General features: G+C 37.0%; 1 protein-coding gene across 2 annotated transcripts in view; it reads right to left on the bottom strand.

The window, feature by feature from the left end:
• GLRA3 (glycine receptor alpha 3) overlaps window positions 1-24071 on the bottom strand; it is a 184322-nt gene that overhangs the window by 128554 nt on the left and 31697 nt on the right. For both annotated transcript variants that reach the window (XM_075555791.1, XM_075555790.1), the window contains exons 2-3: window positions 17310-17437; window positions 8626-8693 (exon numbers count right to left, since the gene is read on the bottom strand). In XM_075555791.1, coding sequence (XP_075411906.1) covers window positions 8626-8693; window positions 17310-17437 — 196 coding nt within the window. The remainder of the gene's footprint in view (window positions 1-8625; window positions 8694-17309; window positions 17438-24071) is intronic.

Here is a 24071-nt window from a genome sequence, read left to right as displayed (position 1 = left end):
ATAGCTTATACCTAATTATATTCCATTTTAATCTTATTAGGTCTCTAAATATGAATGCCCTGGAAACAATAATTGAATATTATTGTAGCATTCAGTATATGCATTTTAGTGAGAGCATAGCTCAATATCAGTAAGTACAAAGGATATGTGACTCATTTGGGGGAAATACTTAAGGAAAGAAAAAATGGGTTTTATTTCAAATTTTATGTATTTCCTTCCAATTGTCATAAAATGTTACTGTGAAGCTTAATTGCTGAAAAGTCACACCTTTTTTTCATTTTTGAAAATTATCCTTGGCTCATTTATATAATAGGAGCTCTAATATAACAGGAAATCCTCAATAGAAAATGTTAACAGAGTTCATTAATTTACATTTCTGTAAACACAGCTTAAGAAAGCAAATGATTTTTGAAAAGTTATATAAAATTATATGAAAAGATTTGGGTAATAAAACAGGTAATTTTTTAAGATCAATCAATATTAATTGGTTGGAGCCCTGGAGGTGCAGTGGTGAAGTACTTGGCTGTTAATGGAAAGATTGCCATTTGCCTCATGTGCGAAAGATGTAGCATCTTCTTCCTTAAAGATTTCCCATATCACTGCCATTGAGTCAACTCCCACTCTTACAGACCCAACAGGACAGAGTAGATCATCTTTCTGGTTTCTGTGACAGGAAGTCTTTACAGGAGAAGACAGCCCTATCTGTTGCCCGAGTTTGACCACCCAATTGTCGATCCACTGGCTTTCCAAGGCTCCTTCCTTAAAGATCAAAGCCCTGGGAATCCTAACTTGATCACTACAAGGCACAATTGATGACAGTGGGTTCGGGCTTAAATATCCATTGAAACAGTAAGTAGTATTCACAATTGCAAGGTAAAAACATTAACAATGTTTTTTCAGCTCATATCAAGGACATGCTTTTGAAAACAAAAAACCCTTTGTTAGCCAGAATTCATAGAATGTATGCACATCCACATACACTTCTGCGTACATCCTGTGCTAGTTGGGTGTTTTTGAGTCAACTAGACACTCCTGACTAGAGGTCGAGTCAAACCTGGTAATCAACTTGAAGTCTGATGGCATTTCCTAGATGTCATAAGCATTTGGTACAAAGGTGGGAGGCCTGGAAACTGCTTTATCTCTCTGCCCCCCTCACCTTCCTGCTTGCTGGGACTCTGCCACGAACCCTGAGACCCACTGTGCTCTGCCATGTTTCCACCAAGGATCCACAGGACTTTTCACCCACTGGCTGGCGATCTGCCTACATTCTGTGTCATTGCATGTGGCTAAGTGAGTTTGAAGAGGGACTTACAGACTAAAGTCTAACTTAAGGACTTGAGTTAGACAAGGCTGGGATGCCTTCTTCATCTATAATTATTTGTTGATATAAAGCTCATTCTTATACATAGATGAGTGTCACTGGATTAATTTCTTGAGCCAACCCAGCTTAATACATACATTAAAAAAAACCCACCCACAAATTTAAGGATTATCCTGTGCAAAACAGTATGCTTATTATAAAAGACATTGTCGTGAAAAGAAAAGAGGATCACTGATCAATGTAGGCTACCACAAAAATATTTTAAGCAAATGCATATAGATTTAAACATAGTATGAAAATAAGAATAGATAGGTGGCATTAAATTCTGAATTACATAAGATAGAGGGTATTGAACCCATTTATAAAGTTAGTACAAAGAGAAAATAGAAACCAGTAAAGTTAACTGAAGTAGTGCACACACACAAAGTAATCTATCACTTCCATTGTAGATGGTGAATGGATTCTTTTTATAAAAGTCAGTGGATTACTTACACCAAAGAAACAGAAAATAGATTGACATAAAATTAAGGTTAGTTGGTGTGCTTATGCATTTACCAATGAAAATTCTTAAATATTGAGATTGTGCAACAGAAAATTATTAAAAAGGTGGAAACTGAGAGGTTGAAATATAAATAATACAATCAGAATGTACACTATAGCAGGATTTATAGGAGGAACAAATAAAGAACTATTAGTCTTATAAAAGACAAGCATTAATAACTCAGAATGGACCAAAAATAAATTCAATTGTTATTTGATCAAGATAAAAGGAGACAGCAGGAAGAAAATTGGAACCATTTCACAGATACTTAACATTTTAAACTTTATTCAAATAACACAATTTTAAGAAAGTGGACAAATCATTTGAAAAAAGAAAACCAATGCAAAACTAACAAAAAGTCAAACTATCTATTTCTGTATCCAATAAAGAAGTTAAATCTAATTTACAGCTTCATTTTCCATAACAGAAAATACTGGTACAATATCCATTTTAGTGAATGTAAATACTTTAGAAAGAAAACACCATTTTACACAAACTATTTTAGAGATTAGAAAAAGGAATGATTCCTAGCTACCAGCTCCTTTCTTCTTTAACTAGCATAAAATTGACATGTAAAAAAATAAAACTATGCTCCAACCACCCAAATGAAAACAGATACGAAAATCCTAAACAAAATAGTAGCAAATCCAATCCAACAATATAAAAGGATTATAAATCATGAACCAATGAAATGTATCCAAAATCTGAAATAATATATATTTTTGAACATCAGTCAGTATAATTCACAATATGAACAGAAAAAAGGACAAAAGTCTTAAGATAAGGCCAATATATACTGAGCTAGCAATAAAGTTATAAGACTTTTCTGCTTCTTTGTTCATAATATTCCTGTCTTTTAAATTAAAATAAAATTAATTTTCATTAAAACACACCATAAGGACACTGATAACTAAGTAATGTTTTTGAAATTCATGTAGCTAATAAAATATTCATCTTTAAGATACTGTATGTACTCTATACATGGGATATTATATAAAGAGTCATTTTTTGCAAAGAAATTCTGGATGGCTATAAATATGTAAAAACTTTTAACCTCAATATTAACTAAAGGAAATGCACTATTAAGAGTAAATTTATTAAGGGTTCGAAAGGGGGACAGGGGAAAGAGAGGGAAGAAATGCAGAGCTGATATCAAGTGCTCAAGAAGAAAGAGAATACTTTGAAAATGCTGATGGCGGCATATGTGCAAATGTGTTTGACACATGGAGGAATGTATGGATTGTGATAAAAGACCCCCCAATAACATATTTTTTAAAGTAAATGTCTAGAAAATAATGATGGCAATATATGTGCAAACATGTGTATGGATTGTTATAAGAACTGTAAGCATCCCCATTAAAATGATATTTTAATTTAAAATAATAACTAAAAACATAAATGCAAAAAGTAATTAAATTAAAATTTTAAAAAACATTTTATTAGGGGCTCATACAACTCTTATCACAATCCATACATATACATACATCAATTGTATAAAGCACATCTGTACATTCTTTGCCCTAATCATTTTCTTTTTATTTTTCTCTTTTCTTTTTTTACATTTTATTAGGGGCTCATACAACTCTTACCACAATCCATACCTATACATACATCAATTGTATAAAGCACATCCGCACATTCCCTGCCCCAATCATTCTCATAGCATTTGCTCTCCACTTAAGCCCTTTGCATCAGGTCCTTTTTTTTCCCCCTCCCTCCCCACTCCCCCCTAAATTAAATTTTATAACTATATAAATTCTTAAAATTTTAACAAGTGAGTATGTACTGAAGTTCTGTGAAAATATAGATCAATGAGTAATCTCAAATTTTTAGTATTAAAAACAGAGTAGTCACTTTGGAGTCATTTATTATTATTTGAATCAAGTAATTTCATCCCTTATTAAATAATGATTTACTTCTAGTCCAAATGGTACTTTGATGGCTCTATAGCATTAATAGCATTTGTCATATGTTATATATTATATATTACACTTAATATATTACATATATTACAATGTATTGTACAATAACTATTGCAGACTTTTAAATAAAAAAATTATAGCACAAATGTTAGGAGAAACTTGAATGCCCAGCAAAATAGAATGAGTTAGTACATTATGAAATATTTACTAGAATGAAAATAATAGATTTGAAGCAAAAAAATTAAGTTAAATATAGATACTAGAGCCCTTTTGTCTATTTTTCAAACATATAAGATCTTAATAGCATATATAAAATTTTCTGTTAGATGTGGAAAGCATTATTTTGGGAATGAGCGGAGAATGCCTCAATCTATATTTATAATGTTTTCCCCTTAAGATGGTTATAAATACACGAATGCTACTTAAGTCGCACACATATATATAGTTCTGTTCATCTATAAGAATATTTTACTGAAAAGAAAAAAAGAAAAATAATTTGAATGTGTGTACAGTGTAAAGTGAAGAATATATAAGCTATCAAATATTTATGTCATTTTTTTTCGTTCAGCCCTCTTGGCAAAATGATACAAAATAGCAACTCTGTGGCTATACTTATAGTTGCAACTAAATGCAAATCTAAATTTTGTACACAACTTAAAAACTATTATTTGAAAATTCTGTGAATTCCGAATAGACTTTGAGGCACTCAATTTCTCTACTCACCTAGTTCATTTACATTAGAGGTTCTCAACCTTCTTAGTGCCGGGACCCTTAATGCAGTTCTTCATGTTGTGGTGACCCCCAACCATAAAGTTACTTTCATTGCTGCTTCATCACTTTAATTTTCCAATGTTATGAATCATAATGTAAATACCTGATTGGCAGGATGCATTTTCATTGTTACAAATTGAACATGATGAAAACAGTGATTCAACACAAAAACAGTATGTCATTCTATATTGTGAAATACCATATATACTCGTGTATAACTCAAGTTTTTCAGCACAAAATTGTGCTGAAAAACTGGGGTTTGGCTTATACACGGGTCAGTGGTACCCCAGTGAGGTGTAACATCTCACTGCTGCCACCACCCAGGTAACGGGACAAGTTCCCCTTTTTTCGCGGGTGATTGTCATTTCTCTGCTGTTCATTCAAAGGCCAGCTGACACTGCAGGGCTTTGAGTTTGTTTACTCACATCTAGCCAATCAGCGCCGTCCTATGACGTGTATCTTTGAATAAGACTTTCAAAGACCGTGTACAAAGGATGTGGCATGAATGGATGTCATCTGGTGAAGCCCCACTAACAAAAGGAGGAAATCTCATGAAGCATTGGGATACAGATGATGATGAGGAATCCAGTTTTGAGGGATTTTAACTCTTTACATTGTAGCTTGGTTGCTGATTGAGCTCAGGGAATAGTACTCTTAAGGTATTGTTGATACCTTATTGTTTTTGTGAACCTATTTTCCACTTACTGTGCTGGTTTACTAATGTTAAATGAATGACTAATCCTTTTATTTAAAATAAATATTTAAATACATAACCCCACTGCTGTCTCTATTTTTAGTAATTTTATTTTCATTTGTTTTGATTATAGAAACTCACCAATAGCTTCTGCATTTTCCACCCTAAGCTTATACTTGAGTCAACCAGTTTTTCTGGTTTCTCAGGTAATAATTAGGTACCTCAGCTTATACTCGGGTTGGCTTATATTCGAGTACATAAGGTACTTATTTTTAATGAAAATTAATGAAATTCTGTCTTGAAGCATGGTGTAGCATGGGTAAGAGTCTTCACACCGGGTACTCGTATTTGGGTGTATCTGCACGTGGGCGGACCACCTGGAGACGATAGAGGAGCAGTGTCTCAGTTTTCTGATGGTCTTAAACAACCCCTGTGAAAGAGTCATTTGACACCTCCCCCAGGGGTCGCGATCCACAGGTTGAGAACCCCTGATCTACATAGTCATGCAACTGTAAAACTCTTACCAAACAGCCTTTTGTCTCCTTTGTTTTTGTTGTGTGAATATGGTTTAGTCTATGGACACTGTTGAAAGGACGTGGCTCCACGAGTCAATACTGACTGACAGCACCTAGCAAAGCTGGTCCAGAACTCTCCAATATGGGTCAAACGTGAGACACTGGCTTTCCGAACTTGAGAGGTTTGGCCAGGACAACTATTCTGAAACCATGGGATGCACACCCCTGCCAACTGCTGCCTTTACAAGTGTGAGCCCGAAAGAGAAGCAGGAATGAAGGTAGGCCTGGAGGGCAGTTAGGGGAAATCTAACTTCAAAGAGCATTCACACTGTCTGGGAAGCTTCTCTACAGTACCTCCCACGTGTGCAGAAATCTGCCTCACAGGTTTGCACACGCAATTATTTCTGCATTGGCAACTAAACAGGAAAGATAAAGTACGGAATTGCTATCCAAAGGTATGAACTAGAGGCACACACACCCCAAATTCTCTTTTATTCACCATCCATCCATCCATCTATTTATTTACTTTTGGCCTCACAAGTTAATGAATCTGCAAACAAAGGAAAGAGAGATTCGGTAACAAGCGCACTCCTGCTAAGATGTGGGATTTGTTATGATAGATGGGAGACATAGATGGTCAACAAAATGAAGTTGCTAAAAAGAAATCTAAGACTGTATTAAAAACTCGCTACTTCTGCCTAGAGGGAAACACAATTCATGAAAAATTAATTTTTAAAACTTTACCTTTGAAATATCATGGCAGAATATGTTGCAATCCAGAAAAAATAATGAAAATTGCTGCCAATAAAATATTATCCTAATTTTAAAAATAAAGTGTGGTAAAATACACACAACATGAAATTTGCCATTTCAACAGGGTTAGCATACATTTTCGTGGCCATCTTAAGCTTCTCTTCACAGGAGCCATCATGAGCTCCTTTGTCACCACATGTGTGGATGACCTGTCCTTGAAGGAGCTTCCAGGTCTGTTCCAGGGCCAACCTTTCCAATAGAAGCCTGATGTTGAGCTGTTTTTGCCACCCAGGGGCCCTGTGGCACTAATTACAATGAGACCCATGGGTGAATATACAATTTGGGAAGCCTGTTTAGAAGAAAGCCAGTGGAGAGGTCTTCACTCTAACACATAGTTTGTCTGCATATGAACACCTATAGCTCTCAGATTAGAACCAGGATCCAGAACATGATAAAAGTCTGAATAGAATTGTAGTCACTCCAGGAACTGAAACGCACCAACACCACACTCTACTGAACTTATTCAAGCAAATCATATGCATCTCTCTCTGTTCATACAAGCACATGCATTTGAACATATACTTGGTAATTGGGTTATTTCTGTTAAGGAGCCCTGGTGGCTTAGTGAGTGGGTTATGCCCCTGGGCTGCTAAAGCTAAGGTCAGCAGCTTAAAACCACCCACAGCTCTGCTGGAGCAAGATGAGGCTTTTTACTCATAAAGTATGACACGTGCAGACAACCATGCCAAGGGGCAGCTCTACTTGTCATGATAGTGAGGTTTCTGGTTTTTTAATAAATATATATTAAATACAAACATATACGTATTTGAGTAATAGTTTGCATAATATTTTCCTTTAAAATGTACTATCACTGGATTGTGTTTCTTAGAAGGGTAAAATAAAAATAATTTTAATTTGACAGTTAAGAAGTTAGTACAAAAGAAGAAGTTAGTACATCTTAAATTATTAACTTATTTCAGTTAAAATCTATTTTAAATATAATATGCAAATTATACTTTCTAAATACACACCCTGCCTACCACTGAGTCATTTCTGACTCATAGTGACGCCATAAGACAAGGGAGAACTGCCCCTGTGCCTTTCGTAGGCTATATTTCTTTTAGCTTTTGAGACTAGAAGCCATGTCTTTCTCCTGAAGAGTGACTGGCAGTTTTGAACTGCTGACCTCATGGTTATCAGTCAAATGCATAACTATTGCATCACCAGGCATGTTTTCTAATAATAGGAAGACCCTTTGTGGCCCACAGCTGCTGTGAGAGGAAAAGATGAGGCTGTCTGTTCCTGTTAAATCTCATCTCAGAAACTCAAAGGAGTAATTAATTCTACTCTCCCTGTTGGGTTGCATTAAATTAGAATAAACCCATGCCACTGGGTTTATACTTCCAGATTATTTAAGACTGAGTACATATACTGGCAATTTATTTTAACAAAAAATTTGGCTTCTTTCAAATTTTACAGATATTTATTGGGTCACATATCTGTTGCTGCAATTATTTTTAGTTAAAGCACAAAATAAAAGCTATCGGCAAAGATGAGATATTTAGAAAAATTGATTAATTTCAGAATGAAATAAATTTACTCTGTAATGGTAATTTTAATTTGTTTTGGTTTAATAGCTTGATGAACAAAAAGTTCCCCTGTTACATAGCATATACTCTAATGAACAAAATTTAGTTGTGTTATTGAAAATGTTACTATATTCATTTGGAGAGATAATAAACTGGTAAATATATAGTGTAATTAAACAAGAGAGTGCTTCCTGCTAAACTTATAATTGGTTATTAAACAACATTGAGAAGAAATAATATATTATTGGTAAAAATTTAATTTTAACTTTAGCCTTAATATTAGATTGTTGAATTAGGACAAAACAAAATTGGCTTTCAATTACATTTATTTTCTAACATGCCATCTTTAGAAGAACATTTTTATATGCAGTTGGTTATAATTTAATAACAACACCAATTTTATGTCTTAAAATCTCATTATACACATTTTGCCTTTAAATCACATATTAGCTGAGAAGTTGCCGTGTGTGATTACAAGCTGTGAGTGTGTGAGTATGGTTATAAAGTAAGCGTGCCTACCATGGTCGTCTCTGCGATAGAGCCAAAGCTGTTTATAAATATGTTGCATGTGACATTCACTGGAGGACCTGAAAAAGAGATTAGAAAATAGGGCTATTTAGACACTTACCTAAGACAGTTTGAAATAATTCCACAGTCTCTTTAATTTGTATATTAGTTACTGATTTAAAAGTGAAATAAAGAACATTATTTTATCTGTCCAAAATGTAAGTATAAAGATACCGCTACTGAGATTCCAGTTCATTCCTGCACAAGTTTACATCAAACAAAACATGTGTAACGATGCCTCTGTGATCAGTTGGTGGCTTCAGACATGTTTTCTAAGTAATAAACTTGTATTAGTCTCTTAACAGTATCTTAACAAATAAATGAGTTCAAACAAAACATTGGTTTTTGTGAGAGATCCTTTGGAATTCCAAAGGAATAATCATGATATGAGTCTGATTTGATTGGATGTCAGTGAGAATGGTGATGGACTTTCTTGAAGAACACAGAATAATCACAAGATTTATTATGAATAAATATTTAAAAGTTGAAGGTTGCACAGAAGAAAGGCCAGAAAATTTGCACTGAGGATTTCTTTCTTACTTTTTTATAATCATCTGCATCATGTCAATGCTCCTGCTAGTTTTTCAAGGTTAGCATTGGCGGTTCTTCAAGAATTTCATGAGAAACCTTACCTATGTATCTAAGTCCTGATATTTCCTTTCCAATTTCTGCTTGTTCCTCAAACTTAATGAACATTTAAAAGATTCTTTGAGTCTCTCCAGGATTTCAAAATGCAGGAAATCTAAGATCTCACTTTTCTTTGTGGAAGGATTGGGAAGATGGGAACGCTGCCTTCAGGAGTGTATACAAATAGAGGATATAGCAAAAAGCAATACCTTCATTAAAAATATATACTTAGTTGGAACTGACTTGATAGCACCTAACAACATAGCTGGATACTTTTTATATCCTTGATACTCTAGATAATATACTATAGCAATTTGCAAAATAAGAACACAGTCTACAAAATCTATGGTTTGTTTTTTCTTGTTGGTTAATTTCCATTTTGAATCTGGCAATTATATGGGTTACTATGCCAGGAATGACAAATGTATGGTCAAAAATAACACTTCAAATTCTATCCTGAAGTACAAGGCTGTCTGTGATAGAAAAATATCTGTTTGTATACAAGGGGTGGGGGGTGGGGGGGCGTCACTTTAAGTTGGCATTGACTCAGTGGCAGTGAGTTTAGTTGTTGAGTTGAAACACACAACCAGATGAGCTGTGGGAGACATTAAGGAGATCATATATGAAGAAAAGTAAGGATAATTAAACAGAGAAAAAGAAAGAAAGAAAAATCAAAGTAATTTGCAGAAAAGACTTTGAAACTTTTTCTTGAACATGAGTAGTTAAACCAAATGGGAAAAATGGTAAAGGAAAACAGCTGAACAGAAAAGAGCTGTGAGCTGTGGGAACGACAAGAAAATCAATATACATGAAGAAAGCAAAGGGCAAATCAAATGAGAAGAAAGCAAAAATCAAAGTGATTTTCAGAAGAGAGTATGAAACTTGCTCTTGAGCATTGAGCACTAAAGCAAATGGAAGACAGGATGAAATAAAATAGCTGAACAAAGTAAACTATTACAAATAAAGTGTGCCCAAACCCAAAGTAAGCCACAAAGGATGGACACGGCATATAGCAAGGTGACAGAAGTAAAAGAAAAAAAAATAAGCCTCCAGTGTCAATATTGAAAGATTATGTGGTCAAGCTATTAAATGATGCAGAAATCATCAAAAGAAGATATAAAGACTATACAGAGTTACTGTACCAAAAGGAGCTGACATTGAACCATTTCAAGAGGTAACATATAAGCAAGGACAGAAGAAAACCAAACTACACCAAAGGTATTCGCCAAACACAAGGCTGTACGAATTGATGGAACACCAACTGAAATACTCTGGCATGCTGCTGAAGCTCCAGAAGCATCATTCACCTATACCAAGGGATTTGGAGACAGACACCTAGGCTGCCAACAGAAAGAGTTCTACATTTGTACTTATTCCACAGAAAAATTACTCAGCAGAATATGGAAATTATCAAACAACACAATAAATAGCACATAAAAGTAATGTTTTTCTAGAGCTCATTCAGCAATAAACGCAGCAGTACAAGTAGAGGGGGCTGCCTGAAGTTTAAGGACATGAAATGAGAGATATGATTGCTGATGTCAGATTGATCTTGGCTCAAAGAAGAGAATATCAGAAAGATGCTTGTTGTATTTTATGGACTAGGAAAAAGGCTCAAAATAAATGATAGGTAGAATTTTGAAGAATGAGCATTCCAGAATACTTCATTGTACTTGTACAGAAATTGTACATGGACCAGAAGGCAGTCTTCAGAACAGAACAAGAGAATACTATGAGATTTAAACAGGGAAGGTGTGATTCAGGGTTGTATCATTTCACCTTGCTTACTCAATCTGTAAATTTAAAGATACTTTGATTAGTTGGGCCTATAGAAAAAGTAATGCAGCATCAGGGCTGGAGGAAAATTGATTGATGAGCTGCAATAGGCAGATGGCACAACTTGGTTGCCTATAGGAAGGACTTGAAGCACTTGCTCATGAGCACAAAGCACTGCAGCCTTCAGTGTGGATGACAACTCAAGGTAACCACAACCAAAATTCTCACAACTGGACCAGCAAACTCCATCGCGATAAGTGGAGAGAAGATTGAGCTTGTCAATGATTTCATCCTTTGTGGATCCAGAGTCAGTGCTCCTAGAAGCAGCAGTCAAGAAATCAAAGGACATTAGAAAACTCTGCTTCACACGTATGTGAAAGTCGGATAGTGAATAAGGAAAACCAAATCAATTCATTTAAAATTATAGTGTAGGTGAAGAGTATTTAAATTACCATGGACTGTCCAAAGAACAAACAAATCTGTCTTGAAAGAAGGACAGGTAGAATGCCCCTTGGAAGACAGAGGGTGAGACCTCTGCATATTGTGAAGGAGAAACCTGTCCCAGTGAAGGGTTGGTGAAGTGGAGGGGCAGTGAAAAAGAGGAAGGCCTCAACAAGATGGACTGCTACAGTGGTTACAACAATGGGCGCACACAAAAAAAGGATTGTGAGGACGGCCCAGGGCGGGGCAGCAGTTCTCTCTCTTGTACAAAATGGTGCGAGAAAGAAGAACCAGCTAGATGGCACCTAACAGGTCTTAAAATCAGTATTCCATGTCATGGGAAGTCCTGATAGTAACGACTCAGCTTAGTCGTCAACTAATGATGAATCAGAGAGTAGTTTACATTTCTTCAATCAATAAGTGTTCTGTCTTTTGCTAAGTGGTTTTTGTATTTGCTTTGCTGCATTCCTTCGACACCTAGGTGGTTTAGAACTCTATCTGTGCCTTAACTTTCTGCTTGCGCAAGGCTCGATCGAAGAAATGAAAGATTGAAGCGCTTCTCAGGCCTTTCCTGAGCGTGGATGAAGCCTTCGCATGCTTGGTCTTCTGCATTCACATGAACATGTCAGAGATTGTCAACGGTACCTATGGGCATCCGACTCACTGGGTCTTTTTAAAATCTTTGTCATGGTTTTGATAGCTTCAAGTAAGTAACGTCACAACCTTAGGTAGCTGTGATGTTAGACTGATAACACTGAATTACGTCTAATAAAACTAGCCCTTTTTGAATTGGGATTTTCTAGGGAGGTTCTAAACAAGTCCCCAAATGAAACTGTTCAGGAGGAGACCTCCTGGGGAGTCCTAACATGACAGTCGTCCTCTGGTGTCTCCTCTCTGGTGCTTTCCTCCACTTGTAATGGTCTCGAGGCTTCTGGGATTGTAAACTACTAACTGTTTAGCTGGGTATTGGCATAGGCCACCTCATCGTAATTTTCCTGGGACTCAGCAGTTTTGCTAACAGGAAAAATCTTCATTTTTCTAATAAACTTTCATTTAATTTTCATAGTTTTGGAAAAGATATTTTTGACAAATTTGCCATGTTTTGCTGCTTTTAAAAAGAGGTCAGACATCCCTATCCTCCCAACATAGAGCCCTATAAATGCCCATCTAACACCTATCATAACACTGACCCTTTATCCTAAGAGACTAGAGGCTAGAGTAGTAAGGTCAATGACTTAAATAAAAAAATATGTGGATAAACATCCATAGGTTTTCAAAAAGGAGAGATGTTCATAGAAAAACTGACTAATTCAGGTTTTTGCTAATTGTTCAATTTTTATCATATGCCAAATAGTTTCCATCCCTTCCTTTTTTAACCTGCTTCAAAAATGTGCAGAAAACTCTCTTTAGAGTATAAAATTCAGAATCTAAATTTTATATGGATCTAATGAACTCACTCTGATCTAGGGTCTAAGCTTTATCCTGTAATTAATCAGTTATATATGCTTCTTTTGTAGATATTAGAGCATTTCAAAGTACTATTTTGTTCCCATCTAGCTGTGTACCTATCCCCTTGTATAGCACAAAGATAAAGGGTAAGGCTTGTGCACCACCTCTTGATAGTTATTACTTTTTCCCAATCATGGGGGAAAGTGAACCAAGGTGACGATAGGAATAATTGAAAAGAGGTGACAAATTTGGAGGTAAGGGGAACAGCCATCTATGACAATGCAAGCAGTTTAAGAATCAAAGGGAGACAGCTTCAGAACTCTTGAATTATGCACTTTAAGCTCCCACTTTAGATTAGGGCAAAAATCTTACAGCTTTCTTTCTATTTTATATATTCACATTTATATTTCATATATATATATATTCTCAATTTTTAAAAACATTTTATTAGGGACTCATACAACTCTTATCACAGTCCATACATACATCGATTGTGTAAAGCACATCTGTACATTCTTTGCCCTCATTTTCAAAGCATTTGCTCTCCACTTAAGCCCTTTGCATCAGGTCCTTTTTTTCCCCCTCCCTCCCCGCTCCCCCTTCCCTCATGAGCCCTTGATAATTTATAAATTATTATTTTGGCATATCTTGCCCTGTCCGATGTTTCCCTTCACCCCTTTTCTGTTGTCCATCCCCCAGGGAGGAGGGCACATCCAGATCCTTGTAATCGGTTCCTCCTTTCCAACCCACTAACCCTCTACTCTCCCAGTATCGCCCCTCACACCCCTGGTCCTGAAGGTATCATCCACCCTGGATTCCCTGTGCCTCCAGCTCCCATATGCACCAGTGTACAACCTCTGCTCTATCCAGACTTGCAAGGTAGAATTTGGATCATAATAGTTGGAGTACATTCTCAATTTTTAAAAGAATAAAGTGCAGAGAAGAATGTGCATCTTCTACTGCCATTACAAAGAAAACCTGTTAACAATATTTGCCATGTCTGCTACTTCTCTGTGCCGAAGCAAAAGCTGCTCCATCTATTCAAAACACTGCGATGTTTAGCAACAGAGCAAAGAACTGTGATAGCAGCCTCCTGGCAAATTGTTTTTTGGAAGTTGTTCATTACATTAGACCCCCATGGCCTAAAAAGCAAATGCCAGTGGTTGCAGATGCTTCCCCAGTGTCTTTTCTTTTAGACATCCCTTAAAGAAGAAAAGATCGCTTTAAGTTCAGAAATGAAAATATGAAGGAAAAGTACCAAAGTATACTGCAACCCCTCATGAATAATATTATTGATGTTCACAATGGAGAAGAACATTCATCAGGCAGATATAAAGCAAAAAGCAGAATAACCTAAGCATTTAATAGCATGTCTCCCATGGAATTTTTTCAAGCAATGTTATAATAAAGCCTTAACTTTTTGATAGTCATAGAATGCAATGAAAATATTACATCTAACAGTACTTCCACATAGAAACCAGTATTTTAAAATCTATACCCACAGATGTGTGCATGTGTGTGTGTGTGTGGTCATGCTATAAGGATACAGGGTATTTTTTAATAAAGCATATTTTTCAGATATGTTTAAATATTTGTTAACTTAGGGCCAAAAATGAGATCTTGTTTAACACTCCCTCTTTCTTTTCCTATTCCCTTCGTATTCTTCTCTGGAAAATGTAGTCTTAAAACTATTCAGTTGGCCAGTGCAAAATAGTCAGGGAAGGGGTTGAGGGGGGCGTGGTCCTCAGAGGGAGAGAGAGAGCAGCTCTGTAGGGAGGGTCTAGCTGGAGTGGTATGAGGGCACAGGGGATATGGAGGGGCTAGCTGGAATGGTATGAGGGCACAGGGGGTATGGAGGGGCTAGCTGGTGTGGTGTGAGGGCAGAGGGAGTGTGCAGGGGCTAGCTGGCGTGGTGTGAGGGCAGAGGGAGTGTGGGGGGCTAGCTGGTGTGGTGTGATGTCAGAGGGAGTGTGAAGGGGCTAGCTGGTATGGTATGAGGTCAGAGGGAGTGTGGAGGGGCTAGCTGGTGTGGTGTGAGGTCAGAGGGAGTGTGAAGGAGTTAGCTGGTGTGCTCTGAGGGCAGAGGGGGTGTGGAGGGGCCAGCTGGTGTGGTATGAGGTCAGAGGGAGTGTGGAGGGGCTAGCTGGTGTGGTGTGAGGGCAGAGGGAGTGTGGAGGGGCTAGCTGGCGTGGTGTGAGGGCAGAGGGAGTGTGGGGGGCTAGCTGGTGTGGTATGAGGGCAGAGGGGGTGTGGATAGGCCAGCTGGTGTGGTGTGAGATCAGAGGGAGTGTGGAGGGGCTAGCTGGCATGGTGTGAGGGCAGAGGGAGTGTGGAAGCTCTAGCTGGTGTGGTGTGAGGGCAAAGGGAGTGTGGAGGTGCTAGCTGTTGTTGTGTGAGGTCAGAGGGGGTGTGGATGGGCTAGCTGGTGTGGTGTGAGGGCAGAGGGAGTGTGGAGGGCACTCCCCAGGGATGGCAATGGTGCTGAGTTTTATTACCTAGAAACGCTGCAGGAGGGTGTCCCCCTGGAGCCACCTGCTGTGGGGAGTCATATTCTAAAGAGGACAAGGAGGATTCCCAAGCCAGGAAAAGATGACATCCTTGTAAATGAGAGACCTGGCCGGAGGAGTCCGAGTCTGAATAGACTGTTTACATGGGAAAATGAATCTCAGAGGGGTTGTTGAGCCCAAACCCAGAAAGAAAGACATTTGTACAGGAGAGGAAGTGACATTGAGTTTAGGTCCCTGGAGGGGGACAATTCAGAAAAGCTGGATGAGATCTAGGAATAACATTTGTAATCCAGAGACTTCCTATATATAAATGTATTGTTTCATACCATCCAAATCACATAATATCCTATTTTAATAAACATATGGTGGAGATTAAATGAAGCAGATAGTAAGTAAAAATTTCTATAAAATCACAAAAAATTTATTACATAAGAAGAGAATATATATTCAGTCATTTAGATGTGGGGAGTAAACCATTAGATTTCGTTTAACAAAATAACCTGCATAGATGACTTAATTGCTAACAATAAAAAGCTATTAACACAGCTTTAAAACTTTTTCTCTAAATTAAAATCACAATTGTATTCTCATTCTACATAGACCATATTCTATCCAGTGCCGCCACGTTACTGGCGTGTTTTGTCATACTGTGGAAGTTTGGTGATGTAGTGGTTACGCACTGGGTTGCTAACCGCAAGATTAGTCATTGCAAACCACCAGCCCACTCGGTGGGAGAAATGAAGACTTTCTGCTCCGGGAAAGAATTAGTCTTGCAAACTCACAGGAGCGGTTCTGTATGAGGTTTCCATCAATCCGGTGGCAGTGATTTTGCTGTTGTTGTTTGTTTTGTTCTATTTTGCTTTGATGGTAGCTTGTGGGTCCTATGATTTGGGAGAGATGCCACCAGTGTTTTGAATACTAGCAGAGGAATCCGTAATAGAGAGCTTTCAGCAGCGCTTTCATATTTAGACCAGGAGTAAAAGTCTGGTGATCTACTTTCAAAAATGCAAATCTCATGGATCACAACAGAGCATTGTCCAACTGACTTGCTTTTGACACAGTCCATTGCTGGAATCAGGCATCATGTGGGTTGAAACATGGACCAATTAGGACATGAGGCAAATTAGTGATTTTCACAGACATAGTAGCCACATCGACAAATTTAAACCTTCCAGCAACTGTGCGGAAGGCACCAAATCAGAAAATAGTGTGTTATGTTGTCTGTAAAGTCACCCAGAATTGGAATTGACTATTATCTATATATCATCTATTATCTATTTTCACAATCTATCCATCTATCTATCTATCTATCTATCTATCTATCTATCTATCTATCTATCTATCTACCTATCATCTATCTATCTACCTATCTATCATCTATCTATTTAATAGTTTACAAGTATAGCTAATATGTCTAGCCTGTTTATTCTTGTACTCACTCATAGTCATCTAGTCGATTCCAACTCATCGCAGCCCTACAGGAGAAAGTAGAACTGCCCGGGGGATTTTTGAGAGTGCAAATCTCTAAGGAAATAGAAAGCCTTGTCTCTCTTCTGTGGCTGGTCATTTCAAACTGCTGACTTTGTTGATAAATAGAAAGAAATAGCCCCTAATTGAAAATTACCCTATTTCTTAGAAATTCAGGAGAAAATCAAAGCGACAAAAAATCTCAGGTAGGTTGAAATGTTTCTTAAATAAATGTTTCTTAAATGAAGCTAGATAATACCTGTAAGTCACATCAGTGTTTGAGATGACTAAATATAGAGTCCTGTTAAGTACGTAAAGTATTTAAAATATATAAACTGAGTTAGTCTTGGTTCTCAGCAGAACACTCACCTTTAAAGTTGGGTCTGATTCTCGCATCATATCCTGATGTCCTCCCCATTAGTTTATCCAGAAAGTCGGATGGTGACATTGGTGAACTTCGAGATCTTGCACTATCAGTTTCCTTTGTAACAACCAAACTACAAATGGGAAAAAAAGTAATAAGATTTTAAAATATTTCTATTATACTCATGTAAGACAGAAAGGATAAGCAAGTATGCCTTCAAAACCAAAGTTCTATATGCTATCCAGTGAGTAAAATAAGATATTCTATAGATTTGTAGTCAGAATTTATAAAATTTCACAAGTATTCAGTCCATTTGTCAGAAGTAAAATTATTTTATATTAAATCTGGAAATAAACATCATTACTATACTATTAGGTTAGTCAGTTGTGTGCTCAATTTTAAAAAGATATTTCTATCCTTACCTAAACTTCATTCCTAGTTACAATTTAACTAAAACACATAGTGCTTTAGGTGTACAGAAATGAAAGGTCAGCTGTGAAATGCGATTCATGCTCCTTTCAGGTTTTGAAAATTGTCTCACAATTACAGACTGCCATAATAAACTGGCATAAATGCCAACTACATTAAGCATAACATTATTATCCTAAATATAAATTCTCAAATAACACTAATTTTCAAATATTCTCATGTAACAGTGTTCTTTTTTCAAACAAAAGTGGCTTCTTCTTCAGTTTAATTCATTCCTCTTCCAGTGATGTGTCATGGCTCTAGGGCATTTTGTTCAGATCTGCAATTTACGTGTCAGGATTGAAATATTGCTCTAAAGACGACTGTGCACCGGTGTATTATAGGACAACATCCTACGTCCAGGAAAGATAAGGATTTGCTTTTTTCCTTTTTGTTTTTCGTTTTCTACAGCTGCTTTTCCTAAAAGCTCGTAAGGGTGACTGATAGAAGGCACCGAGGACTTGTGCCTACCTGCCAAGAGCAAACTATTCTTTTTTCCACAGAGCTTCCAATCACCTGTGGTTTGGGGAACTGATATGTTAAAGCAAAAGTTACCTTCCAGAAGACTTTGGGTCATTCTATCCTTCTGGCTCTGCCTTTCAACTCAGAACTGAGAAAACCTGGGCCTTCTTTTACTCATCCCATGGGAACAAGAGAGGTATTAAATCTCTCCTGGTTTTCTCCCGATGCAATGGTGAGTAATGAGAATGCGCCTTAAAACCATCACCATTGAGTTGTCTACCACACTCATTTACGTAGTGAAACTAAACTCTCAAATCCCATCTCGGTGGCGACATGAGGGTGCCATGAGTGGTGACAGAGTGTGACAAGCAGCAGCCCCTATTAGACCCAGGCCTCTTCAAGAGGTCCTGCTGAGTTAAGGGCATGCTGGGTCACTTCTCTGGACAGAGATTCTCACTCTCTCTCATGCTCCTTCCAGAAAAAAGTAGCTCCTTTCTATTTGTTCCACAGCCATCGCTGGGTCCCTTGTGATTGCTTCTTTCTGATTATTATCATTTAAATGAATTATTTACCAAGATGGCCTATTGAAACTAGAATGCTTATTCTAAGGAAAATAAAAAGACAAAATGTCAGTACATTCTCAATGACTCCACAGAACCTTCCCTTTACCATCAGGTAGTCGGGATTGTTTGCTCTCCTTTCAAGCAGCATGCACTTAGTTTCCGTGGACGAAGAAGAGAAGTCATAAAGGCGGGGTTGGATTTGTCATAGCACATATTACTCCATATAAACCAGCCCCTGAAAAGTATCCTTTAAGACATCTCAAAATATACTTCTCCATTTTCCTAACAAAACCATACCAATTTACCTAGATATGACCTAACCATACACTTCAACAATCTTCCTGGTTTGTTTTGTTTCAATAATACAGCACAGGGGAAATTGAACTAGCTCGCTAGTCAGATGGTGGATCCATTCCATCCACCACATACCCAAGAACATCATTGCTATGTTAATTCCCCCTCTAGTTGATTATATTGATAAGTAAGCAAACATAGAAAAGACATCATTCAATTTGATGAAAAACATCACACCCAGCTATCATACTGTTTCCCTAGTCAATTACCTTAAAACAATGGTCTGTATTTACAATCTTCAGTTTTCCTCATCTCGTTCTTTTATACAGCCATTCCATTCTACTGCATTTGTTCTAGTAAACATCGTCAATAGAAGCTGGCCCAGCATTTGCCACGGCGGTTTAACTCCTTCACATACTTCATGTTGTGTACTTTATACAGCTGTCTTGATCCCTCTCCTACTTCACAGGCATTCATTTGAATCTCTTTTTATATCTTCATTTTTTGGTGGGGGTGGGCAGAATTTAAAATTTGGGGAAAGGAGTCCAGTTTGGGCTGTGAGGTCAGCATTGGACTGCGAATCACGAGGTGGATCGTTCATGTCCACCTGCTGCTCGCAGGGAGAACAATTGGAGTATCTATGCCTGGGAAGACTGACAGTGCAAAAACCCTACGGAACAGCTCTGCTCAGTCCTGTTGAATTGCTATGAGTCAGAATCCACTTGATGGCAGTGGGTTTGGGGTTGGGTGTGTTTAAATGGGAGCATATACTAAGCCCAAACCTAGGAGTTCCTCTCTGCTCTATCTACACTCATTTTTAATGGAATTTCTATCTATAACAACTAAATGCTAATGATATCCCAAGTTTTTCTTATGGTGCTAACCGTGTGCTCAAGCATATTCAATTATCAACTCGTTTTTTAACCTGATACCTAGCAAGTAGCTGAAACTTCCGATGTGCTACTCAAATGTACTACTCAACAACTAAAGATTCTCAAAATCATAAATAACCTTTTTGAATAAATAAGAAAATGAACATTACTTTTGTTTTATTAACAGTTTTCAAAAAGTTTTGCTGCAAATAGAAGACATTGGATGAATTCTCACTGAGTAATCGGATAAAAATAATGTATATTATTGTTTTAAAATCTTGTTTTGTCTTGATATAAATAGGCTATTATAATAATGAGACCCCCCCTGAAATATCATCTGATATAGATCCAAAAGCTCATCTGAAATATCATATAGGCACCTTGATTCAACAAAATTAAGAACATGTAAAATTCCATATTAAAGAAGGCAATACTGAGTAAAGGCATAAGCATCAAAAGTCATGTTTACAATAGTTAATGAGACATAGCAGGTATCCTGGCACCATGTCGGGAAGAAGAAAGGAATAAATAGCCTTCACGTTTAACTTGTTAAATGGCCAACAAATGGTTCAACTGGTTCCTACCAAAATCCCATACTTTAACTGATGGTATACTCTCATTTCCGACACGGTTACTAACTGAAGCAAAGTGAAAGAACTAAAGCACAGAACTTATTATCAGTGTTCTGGATGAGTGTGGGAGAGAGCTTTGGGATTTCATTATTGGCAATCTTCTCACACCATTAGTTTAATAAAAGTTATCTACTGTCTCTAAAATCAGTTATATATAATATATTCTATATGATCAATTATATATAACCACTATATGTTTGACATAACTAATTTATGATACATTTAATATATAACATGTATTCTCTGTAGCCAATTTAGATACAGTACACAATATAATTTCATTATACATGCGATAATCAAAGATCAAATGATTTTATGTGTAAAGGCCTGGCAATCATTTTTCCATAGCGCTGTTAGTCTTGAAAACGAAGGGAGCAGGTACTCTGTCCATGGTGCTGCGATGAATTGGATTTGAGTCAACAGCATCTGACCATAGCAGCACCTTACAAAAAGACCGTCATACGGAGAGCTGCTTCTAAAAAATGTATTCATGAGGTCCCGTTTGTTCTACTGTTGAATCTCACTCTAATTTTCGAACAGTGAACGCCAATTGTACATGCCTATTCAAAATCTGTTTTTAAAATACATTAAAATTCTAGAGGTGAGAGGAGGCAGTGCGGGATAGGGGGGATCCAAGATGAAGTGAGAATTGTGGGTATGAAAATCTATTATTCTGGGGTGTTTCTTTCTTAAACCTCTTAGTATTAATAAAATTGTCATAGTTCTAAAAAATGAGTAAGGTGGTTACAAGTTACTCACTCTCGGGACTTGTAAAAGCTTTAGAGTTGTTGTAACAGCTTGATTTTAAAATATCCTCAAAATCTGTGTACATTGGCTGTCTTCCTATTTGGCTCTTTTTCATATCCTCTGTCTGTGTACCGAGTAATTTACTATTAGCTCTCTCAAAAAGAATATGCAGTCTTATATACATATTAAGTAAAAAGAACATCCATGAATGCTCTTTTCACTTAACGTTTCTTGTGCTTTCTTATTTGTATAAATACATGCTGGTTAGAAAATTCAAAAATACTTCTTTTTTTGTAAAACACTAAATGGGAAGAAACCTATTTATGTTAGCATTGAAACTAAGTATTAAAATGTATAAAAAATATTCAACAAGATTTTATGGAAACAAAAATTGTGTTTCTGGGCTAAACAAAGAACTCTGACAGAACTCTGAGATACCAAGGAATTACAAGTTAAAATAAATTGTAAATACAGAAATATAACCCCAAAGTGAGCAAAGTATGGAATTATCTAGATTTATAAACTGGAATAAAACTATTCAAGTTTTTCATTATCCATCTCTTAAAAGAGTAAATGTGAACCCTTTGTGGAGAATTATAATACATTGTTTGTAGCCTCAAATCAAGCACATATCTGCCAGTGTTGTGCTGTGCTGGCTTGTGCATTGCAGTGATGCTGGAAGTTCGGCTACTGGTACTTCAATTACCAGAGTCACTCGTGATGGACAGACTTCAGTAAAACTTCCAGCCTTATGTGAACCAGGGAGAACAGCCTGGATATCTACTTTTGAAAATTACATATTGAAAACCCAGTGGTCCACAATAGAACATTGTCTGACTTGCCTGATTTTAGACCATCATCTAGAAGGATCATTCTTTATATTTGATGACACGTAGAACCACAAGAAGACCTTGATGAATGATGGATTCTAATATGTCAGTGATCACGGTGAGAATGCAAGTCTAGGCGTGTTCCATTCTATTGTACATAAGTTTGCCAAGAGGTAAGGTAATTCAATGGCATCTATCTACCCTGTCTTCTCTTTCTATCTACCTATCGAGCTATCTAGAGCTCTCAAATCATATTAATTTTTGTATACCATGCACCAAAAATAACTAGGAATAGAAGAGAGAAAATTACAAGATTCAAATTCAAGACAAAAGGTGAACAACGTAAGCACAAAGAGTTATTGCATTGATTTTAAAATAATTATGCTCAAAATAATTAGTCAGATAATATGAAAATGTTGTCATTATAAAAATCAAAACTGAAAGGAGAATTAGTGAAGTAGAATAATGATCAGAAGAAGATATACAGAAGGCATCATAGACAATAAAAGACCCCATCTTGTAGAGGGGCATTCTCTTTTTCACTGCATCTCTATTTTACCAAGCATAGCGTCATTTTCTGGGACAAGTCTCGCCAGATAAACAGATCCAAAGTATGTGAGACAAAGTTTCACCATCCTTGCCTCTAAGGAGCATTCTGCTGTACTTCTTCCAAGAAGTTCTGTTGATACCTCAGGGCATGTTTAATATTCTTTGCCCCATAACTCACATGCATCAATTCTTCTTTGGTCTATCTTATTTAATGTCCAACTTTCAAATGCACTATGAGGCACTTGAAAAGATCATGGCTTGGGTCAGGCATACCTTAGTCCTAGAACTAACCTGCTTGATTTTCAACGCTCAAAGAGGTCTTTTTGAGAAGATTTACTTAAAACAATGTTTCATTTGATTTCTTGACCGCTGCTTTCCAGAGCACTGGCTGTGGAACCCAGCAAGACAAAATCTTTGACAACTTCAATCTTATCTCAGATAAACTACTGATTCCGTTTTGAAGATTTCCGTTTTCTTCATATTCAGCTGTAATCTACACTGAAGGCTGTGATCCCTGATCTTCAATTCCTCCTCGCTTGTGTCATCAGTACATCGAAGGTTGTCAAAAAGGCTTCGTTCCTCCAATCTTGATGCCAAATTCTTCATATCATCCAGCTTCTCTGATTTTTGCCCAGCATACAGATTTAATAAGTATGGCGAGAGAATGCAACCCTATCCAGACCTTTCTTGACTATAAACCACGCAATATTCCCTTGGTACGAAACCACCACAACAAAGTCAACAACATCAAATCGAAGCAAAACATGGCCACAAATTATTTCTGATCTTATAGGAAATGATAAGACTGCCCTTGGGGATTTCTGAGACTGTAACTCATCACCAGAGTAGAAATCTCTGTTTCTCCCATGGAGGGCCTGGGGGTTGTGGACTGCTGACTTTGCAGGTAGCAGCCCAGTGCATAACCACGGTGCCTGGGGCCCTTCTCCTGGGACTAGTCTAGTATTAATTCTTCTAAAAGAAATGGTTACCACGCTCTGTCTCAATTTCTTTTTTTCTTTAACCTAAATCTTTCAAAGACTTCTCTACAGTGACTCTGGCCTGGCTTTATAACTGCTCTCCTCTTACAGCAACCTTCCTCACCATTCCATCAACAAAAAGAATAAACTAAAATAGACATTTGCCATGATTCTACTCTTTGCCGCAATGCTAACTCCCCTCAATTACTATTACTCATATTACATTGGCAAAAATAATAAAGCTCAGTCACTGCACATTTTGTAATGCTTTCCTTACTTACCTTTTCCCCCCTTTCATTCTGCTTTAATCTCCATTGCTGTATTGCATTGAACACGATCGTGCTTCTGCTCAATTTTTGAAATTTTCTCTGGA

Source organism: Tenrec ecaudatus, chromosome 8, assembly GCF_050624435.1.
Source record: "Tenrec ecaudatus isolate mTenEca1 chromosome 8, mTenEca1.hap1, whole genome shotgun sequence".
NCBI lineage: Eukaryota > Metazoa > Chordata > Mammalia > Afrosoricida > Tenrecidae > Tenrec > Tenrec ecaudatus.
Note: the sequence above shows the minus strand (reverse complement) of the source record. Positions and strands in the feature narration are given on the sequence as shown.